The sequence below is a fragment of the Equus caballus genome, chromosome 1 (assembly GCF_041296265.1).
Source record: "Equus caballus isolate H_3958 breed thoroughbred chromosome 1, TB-T2T, whole genome shotgun sequence".
Classification (NCBI taxonomy): Eukaryota; Metazoa; Chordata; class Mammalia; order Perissodactyla; family Equidae; genus Equus; species Equus caballus.
In genome coordinates, this window is record NC_091684.1 from 39,440,066 (window position 1) to 39,452,646 (window position 12,581).

The following is a 12,581-nucleotide window of genomic DNA, read 5'->3' on the forward strand; positions in this document are numbered from 1 at the left end:
CAACCAAAATGCGCTTTGAAAGGAAAAATATGAAAACACTATGACAAAATTGTTTCTTATAGATACTTTTACTTAAAATCTTGAGTCCCACTCTGGAAACTCAACAATTGTTTTGTTTTGTAACCAAAGCCTCTCAAAGATAAGCAGCATTGTCTTACACTTTAACAACTCTCAGAAAGATGGTTTTGACCTGAGCTTCTAGTCTACAAATATTCAAAGATATACAGTCTACATACAGCTTTAAAACTGAGCTCTCTGTTTATCTAAATGATAAAAATCACTTAGGTTTTTATTTTTTAAGGCAAATAGTATGCATCCCCAAAAGGCTAGGAGAAAAATAGTACAATATGGTCTTATCCAGAAAGAGGACAGGTGAACTCAATAGCTCAGTGCAAGTCTATACAGGAATCAAAGGTACGGTAAAGGGAGGGATTTTTTAAATGCAGAGATTAATTAAATCCCTACATACTGGTAGCAATCCATCTTGGGGAAAAAGAGCATCTGAAAAGCACCATTTTACATCATAAAACTAGCAAATGTTTTATTCTTAGGAGCTACAGATAAAATGAGTTTTTTAAGTCATAAAGTAATGAATTATTTTACAAAAGCAAAGTTTTTCCTAGCTATCCCTAAAACAGAACCTCATGAAGAACAAGCTTCATGCTTTCTCACAATTAGTCCTTTGGTGTCACTGATAAATAACAAAATCCTAGGACAAACGGATCACACCTCTGAGAGAGCTTGAGTTTTCAAACACTCCCTGACAGATTCAACTTGTGTCCTCTCCCACTCTTAGACCTAGCATAATGACCTGATCATTTTTTTCCTCCTTCAAATTATACAATCTTCACCAAAAAAATCTGTCCTCCACAAGTCACAGTTATTGAAAGGAGTGCTTTCTGCCCCTAAGCTTATGCTTGGTTGGAAGGATGATAGAGAGCCAAAACTCAAAATAAACTTTTCCATCATTAGAAAGAGTCTGCTTTCAAGACAAGCTCTGGAACAGTGACCCTAGATTAAGAGCAAATCAGCAGTCAGGATAAGTTTCAAATCACTTTGCGTTTGTCTGTGTATGTGAACAATTTAGCTGTTTTAAGTGAGTTGCTAAGATGAGGTCTAGAGCCTATCTAAAAAGTTTATTTATAGGAAAGGACTATTAAATTAGGGATATTGCTTATTCTATATTGCTTTTTTACTACTACTTAAACATTGTTAACACACTATGGTATGCAAACATACTACAGAAACAAATGTAATTCCTTGTTAAATTTTCAACAACTTCCTTTGAAGCTGTAGTCACCAGAGTAATCTCTGACTTTTCTTTTTCTTGTTCTTATTTTCCTTTACCAAACCGAAGACCAGACTTGAAACCCAAATCAAGTGATCAGGGCAAAAGCAGGTGGTGAATAATCAAATAAAATTGTTGAGCCTGGAGGCCCAGCAATCCAGTTACTGGAGAAAGTCAAGCCCCAAATCTCAAGGTGTCTCCCCTCCCCTATTCGATGAATCAATTTCTTTTTTTTAATCTCTACCAACACTACCCAACCACCCTAAATCAATGTCCTCATCAACTATCACCTGAATTCTTCTAAGAGGCTTCTAACTGGTTTCTCTACATCTAGTCTAATTTCATCTCAATCCCATCCTTCGAGTTTCTAAAGATATCTATTCAAATTAAAAATCAACATTGCTACTCAAAATTGACTCCTCAATGCCTATAGAATAAAACCTAAACTCTTCAATGCAGTATATTTAAGGCCTTCTACCATCTTACCCCAATCTACTAGTCCCAGCCTCATTTCTCACGTCTCCTTGTTTCAAATTTTCTTCTTGAACAACAAATTGCTTGTACTTTCCTACAGTGACTGAAAGGCTTCTCATTTCCATGACTTTGTACATTCTGATTCCTCTACCTGGAAGACCGGTGTATGTTTTTGCTCCTCATGGCTACCAACTGACCCCTCCTCCTACTTGCATCCGCCTAAATTTTACTCATCCTTTAAGGCTCAACTAAATCATTTTCATCTCCACAGAGTATTCCCTAAATCGCCACCTACTCTCAGCTTCTTGCACATATTGACCACCACTGTGCATTTCATTATGTTTATGTGGTTTCTCCCTTACTGAGGATTCATTAAGGGGACCAGTTTTTATTAATCTGTGTAATTCCCAGAATCTTGTACAGTACCTGGCACAGAGCAGACACTCAATAAGTGTTTCTCGACTGAAATAAATCATTTGACGCTTCTCATCCTTACTCTCAACCTAATTACAAGGGTACTTCTCCCATTAAGGTACAGAAACGTCAGACTGACGAATGCATCTAATAAATACCAAAAAGGAAGCCTGCTACCAAAGATTAGACAGGGGGTAAGCTACTCTTCCAGAATGCTCCTTATTTACCCCTATAGTATCAAAAGCCCACCTAATGTTGAGATGATTCAGGGAATGTTGGTGGATACTGGAGCTTGACTGTCAAGATACAAAGGAGGGTCAACAGTCACTTTTTACAAGATATCACTCTTGCTGCTTCTAAACAAAGCAGAGAGGTTTGGCTATTAGTTTACTCAGTCTATTAACATATATTTTACCATTTCTACTTCCAAAAATAATATGAATGCATTTACCACAAAAAACATAAAAGAGGGGCCAGCCTGGTGGCATAGTGGTTAAGCTCACGTGCTCCACTTCAGCTGCCTGGGGTTCACAGGTTCGGATCCCAGGCACAAACCTACATATAACTCATCAAGCCCTGCTGTGGTGGCATCCCACATAAAACAGAGAAAGACTGCCACAGATGTTAGCTCAGCAACAAACTTCCTCAAACAAAAAGAGGAAGATTGGCAACAGATGTTAGCTCAGGGCCAATCTTTAGGAAAAAAAGCCTCTAAGGAAGAAAACTGATTCCACTGAATTTCACTTATAGTTCTATAGAGACAGAGACAGAGATTTTTATGATCTGTGGACATGTAAGCACATCTAAGTTCCTGTCACCCCAGAGCCCCCCACTTCCTACTAGCTGAGGCCTAAACTTCCAAGGGCTATATATTCTTTCCCCTCTTATGTGCAAAGTACTGCTAGCTTAGTTGGTGGGATATTATATACAAGGAAGTCAAACGCCCTCTTTTAAGTTCTCAAAAATTCAGATTTGCATGATAGTGAATTGAATTCAATGCCAGGATAAGCAATTTAACCTACTTAGTAAATCAGTTTCTTTTACTTCAAATCAATTATTTTATTTTATGTCAAACCAAAACAGAGACTTTTTTAATGTAATTTATAACATGGACAAATAAAGTTAAGTTCTTACACTGCCTTTAAATGTGTTTTCCATACGATACTTTAAGTTCTGAAATTTGTTGATTGTATTCTCTTTTTGATCAGTTATATCTATCAAGTCTTGAATTCTTTGATTCTGCATAATTATTTTCTTTGGAAAAAAGAAAAATAGCAATGTTCAGTGAAAATATTTTGGGATAACTAGAATGCAAATATGATGCAATTTTAGAATTCCTTGAAATTTTAAAACTAAGCAAAAATATCACTGGCAACATGCTATGCATAGCGTGATCTTATTTTTAACAAATAATATATGTTTATATATACAAAGGAAAAAGAAGCAATACAGGCTATTGGGTAGAGGAATCTGGAGTCTGGACTGCCTGAGTTTGAATCCTAGCTTCTCTATCTTCTATTTGTGTGACCCTGGACAACTTATTTAATGTCTCTGTAGAAATAGAAAATAACAACAGTATCTACATCATGAAGTTGTTTTGAGATTTAAATGAGTTAATATATGTAAAGCACTTAAAAGAGTACACAGTAAGTGTTCTATAAAAATAAATATATACAAAGTAAAAGTCTAAAAAAGCCAGGAACCAACTTGGGTTTTTTTTTTTTTTTTAATTTAAGAAGAACATTATGGCTAACTATTTTACAATCTTACATAGTTTAATATAACTCAACTTTTAGAACTAGTATCTACTATTTTTATAACTAGAAAAAAATAAATGAAAACATTAGGAATTGTGTAAATGGTAGCTGTAATGTCTTCTGCTAAGTACATTATTTTGGTTACTTCTTTAAATACCGGATATTAGATAAGATCTTGAATTATTTATATCTGATCATAGCTTAAAATATTCAGCTCTTTAGAAGGATAAACGAAACTTAAAATACGAAGACCCATGCCAGAGAAGGTCAGGAAAAATAGAAGGTTTAGAACCCTAAATTTATTTCACCTTCATGGATACTTGTAATTTCATTTCTAGACCCATCAATGTCAAATCTATCTACAATCATTTGGAGTGACTATCTGATCTGAAGATAAAAGGTGCTAGAGATTTTCAGGATCCCAATGCTGCACATTGCTCAGGCCATTTTCTATATTTTAAAACATTCAGTAATTTCAGACAAAATAAACACCATTTAAACATATCTAATCAATGCTATGCACCTAGTGAAAGAATGAAATAGATCTGTATGTGCTAATGGAGAAGTACCTCCAAGACATCTTTTAAGGAAAGAAAGCAAGACACAGAAATACAATCCGACTTGTGTAAACTTATTAAAAGGTATATGTATATGTGTATGTGTCATGTCTATATATCTATACCTCTTTCTATATATATATATACATAAATCTTTTCTGGAAGGACTAAAGAAACTTTCTAGCGGCCATCATTGAAAAGAAGTATGAAGGTGAAGGCATTTAAACTTTTCAATTTTTTTACCATGTTCATTTATTACTTTTCATTAATGTACCTTGTCATAATTCATGCTCCTTCAATTACTTATTAAGTCCCTTATCAAGATAAAATAAATCATAAAGTATTACCTTTTTAGATTTCTCAAGCTCTTGAACCAATGAATTTAAGTTCATTTCTGATTCTGAAAAAATAAGAATATTGAAAATAAATACCTAAGCATCTAAAACAATTTATCACTGAATAATCATGAAATATAAGCTGCTATAGTAGACACTTTAACTAGTGTCACATTTAGGAAAAAGGATTTTGACGGGACTAGAAGCACACAGCATTCAGCTACTAATTCTACCACCAAGGGTAGTGTTTCTGAAAAAGCCACTTTCAATGCTCAGGGTAAAAATGATTGACATATCCTAAATAGCAAAAAGCTTATGGTATAACTTCAGAGAAAAGAAGCCAGTACCTTTCTGGTCCACTTCATAATGCAGAGGTACCACTTACCTACTATTTTCTACGCATCTTGTTTCACACAGAAAAGGGCAGAATATTTCATCTAACTCTCTTAAAACCCAGATGTGACAATCATATATCACTCTCAGAGCTAGAATGAAGCACCAATCTAAGAGCCTTCTTAAGATCACTCCACAAAAGTGACTCTATCCCAAACTTGCGAGCCCAGAGCAGAATCTTCCACACTATGAGAGTTCATAAAGAATACAGAAGAACAAAATCTACAGCTTTACAATTTCCTATGAAATTTCTTAATTTGCTGATAAAGCTAATACTTAGTTTGGTTTTGTTTTTTGTTGAGAAGTCCATTTCCTAATACTATTAGTTTAAAAGTAAATGAAAGCAAAAAAAATTTTTAATAGCAAATTACTATAAAGTCATACAAATGGTAAAATATTGAATATGTTACCTAGATCAAAGAATTTTCTGGTCGCTATCCTGCATAAATCTCTTATACTCACCAACTTTCTTTTTATGCATTTATAACATATAAATACGGGTAAAATACATCTACTTACCATTTTCTCTCTTTTTTAACTCTTCCTGGGTTTTGATTAATTCTTCTTTGGTTTTAGCTAATTCAGCTTTAACTTGATTAAACTTTAGTTCTAAACAAGCAATAGCTTCCTGGGGGTCAGCAAGAGATGCAATATATAAGTGAGCAATTTCAGCCTGTTTCTTAATATCAGTGACATCATCTTGAAGAGAATCAATAATATCTTCAATTCCTACATAATTATGCGCTTCCTAAAATAGCAAAAACCACATGCCTAAAGTTAACAGTGGCTTTCACTCTTACCATGGGGTACCATCTGATTTAAACAGTTTTAAAAACACACAGCAAAAAAATTCACCTGAAATTTTTTTAAATAAACTATATCAAAGTATTCCAATTATGAAAAAGTTGTGTTCCATTTGTCATTTTTTGTTTTATGAAACATATACATATTTCCCCATAAAAACAATGTCATAAACTGTGATGTCATTATAGAACAATTATAACTATCTAGGTTCAGGTATACTTTCAGTAATACAACCAGTCCTAAAAGGCTTTGTTGGGACAATCGAGGAAACAAACCTCCATTTTCACAACTCAGATCAAGACCTAAACCATGTCAGGCACACATAATGATGGTTCCACAGCAAGAGTGTGGATATCATCATCCCAGGCCCCGAAATTGAGAAATTTAAAAAACAAAACAAAAACAAACAGCAATCCCAAAAAGATGTGATCAATTTCAGCTTCAGTGAAAGCAGCAGGAAAAGATAATGTTTCCTCAACAAGAGGGAACGGTCAGTCGGCCAGGAAAAGCAATCCTTTTTATAAACGTTTTTGTTTTCATCAGAGCAGTAAGTAGATGACCCCTTAAGTCTCTTATACCTTTAAACTTTAAGACAAATCTGAGAGGGATATCACATAATAAGACAAAACAGAACCTGTCTACCTATAATCAATACAATGACTCAAGCAACACCAAAATGAGATATATATCTAACAGAGAGATAATGTTTTTCAAGTCCCAAAGCTATATTTAAACCATTTGTGCTTACATTCCTAAAAAACCATGCTTCATTATAATAAAGCTAAATAGTAAGTTTTTTTAATTGTAAAGTATATTAATGTTTCTCATCATTGATGTGGAACACTAAATCCTCGTATCCTGGATTTAATATTTCAGTGAACCTACTTCGTGTTCAACTTTCACAGCACAATCTTCATTTGTTGGTGCTTCTTGAGTGTCACATTTACCAACCAAATCCTTGAAGATAGCCAAACGACACTCAGCATTTTCTTCTAATATCTCTCGTTCCTGAAGGAGCGTTTCCCTTCATAATAAAAATTAATTCCATTAAGAAACAGAAAAAGCACTATTTTATGTTTTATTAAGTATATTATAAACTAAAAGGAGATTTAAATAATCATTCACGTATAATTCAGAATCCAGAGGGATTAGTAATAGCTATTTTCAAGACTGTATAAAGTGGTCAGAATTCAGAGGCCATCTAATATAAAATAAGTAAATAAAAAAATTAAACAAGTAAATAAAAGTCTCAATTTTTATCAGGACATGAAAGAAATAACTTACTTAAAGTCAGCTTCCCGCTGAGCGAAATATTGAGTACATTCCTGTGTAACTTCTTCACGAATTTTAAATTCCAATGTTAACTTTTCTTTTCTTTCATTTATCAGTTTTCTTTTCAAGTCTTCTATTAAATTCAACAGTTTCTAAAACATATAAATATTAAAATTCTAATAAAAGAATATATCCCAAGAGAAATACTATGTGAATCTTCAAAAATAAAACTTTTCATTTAGTCGATTATAATTATGTATCCTTTTAATAGCAATAATATTCTCACTGAAAATTATGTATTTACAGAGATTCATTAATCTGAAAAATCATTAAATTTTAGAAAGACTCATAGTAACTCAAATGTCTCACTATTTAGCTACACTAAGAAAAGAAGGAAAAGAAAATGTGAGCATCTATTATCCACCAGGAACTACTCTGGGGGGTTCATACTTGATTTCATTCAATCCACACAACCTTCTGTGAGCTTGGTAGCAGCATCCATATTCTGTAGGTGGGGAAAGTAAGGACCAGGTCTGTGGTAAATGCTTAAGGCTGAATTTTAAATTAGTCTGTGAAAATCTAAAGCCTAAGTGTTATATAGAGTAATTACTAAGAACCCCCAAACACTTTTCAAAATGGCAAAGAGAGGTGTTACATAAACTTATCTTCTTGGACTTTTCTAACAATCCAAATGTGAGCAACAACTATAGCCTTTGAAAACACATAATCATGTAATATGGACAATGAATAAACAAAGCAATTAACACTTGATATGGCCAGTATAGATTCATAATAAAATAAATTCTGGCATTAAGAAAACAACCTGATATTCTAAGCTTTCTGATTAAAGTTTCTCAACGATAAATCAACCAACCTTCTCAAAGCTACAGATCTTTCAATGTCTCAATTTTATATTTGAAAATATTTCTATAGCTATCCTAACTTTGAAATTCCACTTCTAAGAACTTACACTGAGGAAATAATTATATAATAGGACCCAGTGTTTTGACTCTAAGAATGGTTATCACAGCGTTGTTGTTTTCTGGTAGTGGCTATATTTAAACAAAGAAAAAGTGAAACTCAACTCAAGAGTCAAACATAAGAGATTGGTTCAATTATGGATCCGTCATACAGTAAACTACTGTAACGAATAATGATGACATAGTAACAATTCACACTTTTCACAACTTATTTTTAAATGAAGAAAACCAGTAATGTATAGTAAAATCCATTAACAATAGTGGCAGATTAGAGAGATCTTTATATCTGTTTTCCTCTTTTTCTTTTTCCACACTCCACCATGATTATATAATACTTTTATATTTTTAAACAATCACACTTTCCCACTGTTTAAAATAATATAGTAACTACTGAAGGAGAAATGTGGGAGACTTAAGAGAATTCTGCGTGAATGTGGGACTACCTTGGGATTTTGGTTTATTTTAATAATGCTCAACAATTAGTTTTCTATCATTGTTAGCATCTGATAAAGTCTTTGATTAAAAAAATTCTACTTGATTATTCTAGTTAAATAACTGTAAGTTTATATACACTAATATCAATATATTTCATACTGCTTTTTAATACTCTCAGTCCTCCAATTAAAATGCTAATATGAAGCATGCAAAGCCTAATCATTTCATTTTTAAGTTAAATATTAGAAGAAACTCTGATGAAATTTTTATTTTAAAGTACCTAGTCAATGTCATAAGATACGCATTTACACTATGTAATATAATATAAACTATAGTATTACTTTTCCCTAGTAAATTCAGAAATTTTACTAACATTTCAAGTTTAATCAATAGCACATATAAACTTCAGCTTTGAGAAGATCAGCAGAAATTAAAATAGGACTATTAATAGATTCTTTTGTCACCGAGGGAAGTACTACACTATAGAGGCCCAAAGTAAACAAGATCCAATCACAGAATGACCAGATAAACAAGGACTAGTAGCATCTGGAACTTTCATTCTCATTTCCAAACAACATGGGTGCAATGATGGCCTTCAGGGACTGTGAAGTAAATTATTAAAATGAGAATATTTAACTCAATACATCATCCATCTACTTGGACTTCTATAGGGCATAAGAGTACTATGATGTGAGATGTGTCAAGACTAAAGTACATCCATGAGCACAAGGTTAACCACATGCTTGGAACACTGGTAAGAAGACTCCATGTAGACATATGTAGTCATGGCCAGTTAACGAGGGGAACTGGTATTGCGGGCATGATCTAGATTTCAAGATCAATACAACGTAAATATATGTGTGAACTGTATTTGGGCAGAGGCTATAAGATTTAACCAGTGTAAAATCTTATTTACCATAACAAATAAGATGACCAAGCAATTCCTGTTTTTCAAGAAACAGAATAATTGGTACTGGATAGACATTTTGAGTAGTTGTACTTAAGACTGTAAAGTAAACATCTGGTGGAGTATGATAAAATCATTCAGTGAAAGGATACTGAGGAACAAGACATTCACATGGTCGCAAAGTTATCCCACAGATGATATGCCTTTACATTGAAGAGAGATCTGAAAGACAACACCTTAGCTAAGTGAGCAAAACTTAGCATCACCAAGAAAGGGGAAATAAGACATCAATGTGTCTCCTGAAGTGATACAATGGGAAATTCACACCTCCATCCATATAATAGGATTACCTAAAGTGTTAAATGTGAACTGTGAGGAAATAATCAAACAAAACCAGACTGGGGGTATTCTACAAGACAACTAGCCTCAACTTTTCAAAATATCTATTCTACATTAGAGATAACTAAAGAAACATGGCAATCAGAAGCAACATGTTAATTCTGGTTGTAGACCAAAAACAAAGTGGCTATGAAGGACATATTGGGACCACCAGAGAAATCTCAATATGGACAGTATAATAGATTATAATATTCTATCAACATTAAATGGCTTAGATATGAAAATGGTCTTGTGATCATGAGGAAAATGCCCACATTCTTAGGAAATATATGCTAAAGTAGTTAGTTGTAAGATGTCGTTATGTCTGCATCTTGTTTTCAAATGGACAGGCAAGAAGAGGTGTATTTAGATACTCATAGCGAATTAAAGTAAATACGGTAAAACATTAACAACTGGCAAATACAGGTGAAGTATAAATGGGTGTTCATTGTACTACTCTTTCTGTAGGTTTGAAATTTTTCAAAATACAAAGTTGAGATATAAAAAACTAAGTATATCGTTGAAAAAAATAGAGAAGGCCTTAAGAATTGTTAACCCTAACTTCAGTATAATAACAAACCAAGATTAGAAGTATGAGTTCTTAATACATACTCTCTTCTCGTAGCCAATGCAAGCCTTATCTTCCTCTAATGTTTTATCTAGATGTTCATCAGTAAGTTCAGTTTCCATATTTTGGTTTTCTTCAGCTTCTTCGACATCCTCAACCAAATCTTCATCTTCCACCAGATCTTCTAGACTACTTTCCCAGGAAATTGTGGCTCTTTTCACATTTAATATTTTATTATCTGTATTATTAATGTCTAGTGATGTATCTTGTGAAGACTTGACAGGTCCAAAGGATTTCTCTTGAGAGGAATTTAAAGTATCTGGAACACAAACCTGTTAAAATATCCAATGTAGTTTTTAAAACAGGAAAGGCAACAACTGTCCACTAAAAAATAATTTTATAAATTTAGATCAAATGACAACTCAAGTGTTTTTTAAAAACTTCTATACAAACAAACATACAGGAAGGAATTAGCATCCTTAAATGAACATTCTGGTAAGAAAAAAGCCCGTATACTACAGGTAAATTTACTTTCCTGGGTTAAGTTCTTGGTACTATTCCTAAGAGGGGATATCCTGATTAGCCACTAAATGACCCAGATGGATGGCAGCACAGACAATTTGTTGCAACAATACTTGTAATCTGTAACAGGTATTTATTATTAACTCTTGACATCAATTTAATCCTAGCAGGGGTAACTTTCAATCTTTTCCCATGTCCTCCTACTTGGTCAAATACTTACATTTTTAATTTTCAATTATTTCCTAGATTTACAGTTATAAGAGCAAAATGAATTATTTACTCTAAGAAAAAGTTGTTAATAGTCTAGTAATAAGAGGCTTAATGAATATATTTACTTTTTGTGCAATGGCTGAGAACTTCAAGACATTCAGTGTCTCATCATAGGCAAAACAACACTGGCTGATGTTGACAATCATACATATTTTCCCTTTACCATTAAAAAAACTTTGAAAATAGTGGGTCAGTTTACTTTCCCGGAAAGGCACATGCTGTTGAAACCTACGGAAAAAGTTTAAGTTAAAACAAATCTGATTAAGTCAGAATGCTGATAAATTTTACAAAGAAATATTTAATCTAGCTATCATGAACTTAAATTCTAGATTAGTGATTAGTTCCACCTGAAATAGTCATTTTTCTGTTTATGTTGTTTTCTTTAAATACTACTAATAATAATAACCCATGAGGCAAAATATAAAGAAAATCACATTGAACTGGGTTGTGTTCTCTAGCGTAAAGCAATTATACAATATATGCCATGAAACACTAACTAGAAATAATGAAGGCTGATTTATAATTTACTCAGCCTAAAATGCTAATTAATACAGAAATGTATCACATGTAGAAGAACACAATACATTACTGAGAATAAAGTGCTTTTCAGATGCTAAACCAGCATCATGAGAAATTTATTATCTACAGTGTCTGTTGATATCTATTTGCTATGGAAAATACTGTGCTTACTTGACAAGTCACTGGCATCAGCTGACACTGTTTTTTATTTCTATCATTTTTTTAATCCAAGATCTCTAACTATTTAATCGTAATCTACACAGTCATAATATAAGCAGGTTAAAAACAAATAAGAACTTTCCTAAACTAGCAAAGTTGAAAGTTTAAATATTTTAATACTTAATATATTAATAACACTTTCAGCAACACTTACTTTGACTTTTCACTGTTCTTCAAAACATTAATACACTTTCCCAGAGTCAGTAAAGAAGTATTGATGTTTCCAGTCTCTCTCAACCTTTCACCTTCATTCTGTGTCTTCATGCTTCGTTCTGAACCAGCAAGATCACATAAAGACAATCTGAATTTACCAAAAATAAAAAAATAAAAACTTTAAAAGTTCTTCAAAACAAAATAATTCAAAGTAATTACAATTTAAGGAATGTTCAACTTACTCACTGACTCGCATTACACGAGGCATTTCAGAATCTTCAATCTGTAATATTCTAATAGTGAATATGCTGTGACTAAAAGAAATATACAAAGATC

The 12,581-nt window shown here is 32.8% G+C and overlaps 1 protein-coding gene across 16 annotated transcripts in view; it reads right to left on the reverse strand.

The window, feature by feature from the left end:
• The window catches only part of KIF20B (kinesin family member 20B), a 76,706-nt gene that overhangs the window by 46,364 nt on the left and 17,761 nt on the right, over nt 1-12,581 (reverse strand). For 4 of the 16 annotated variants that reach the window (XM_070224373.1, XM_023642943.2, XM_023642922.2 and 1 more), the window contains 9 exons: nt 12,488-12,559; nt 12,247-12,393; nt 11,420-11,582; nt 10,607-10,894; nt 7,307-7,446; nt 6,908-7,046; nt 5,738-5,846; nt 4,838-4,890; nt 3,311-3,430 (listed from right to left, as the gene is read on the reverse strand). In XM_070224373.1, the coding sequence (XP_070080474.1) occupies nt 3,311-3,430; nt 4,838-4,890; nt 5,738-5,846; nt 6,908-7,046; nt 7,307-7,446; nt 10,607-10,894; nt 11,420-11,582; nt 12,247-12,393; nt 12,488-12,559 (1,231 nt within the window). Of the gene's footprint in view, nt 1-3,310; nt 3,431-4,837; nt 4,891-5,737; nt 5,967-6,907; nt 7,047-7,306; nt 7,447-10,606; nt 10,895-11,419; nt 11,583-12,246; nt 12,394-12,487; nt 12,560-12,581 lie in introns of all 16 variants that reach the window. The other 12 variants (XM_023642897.2, XM_014733324.3, XM_023642889.2 and 9 more) reach the window with 3 other exon arrangements.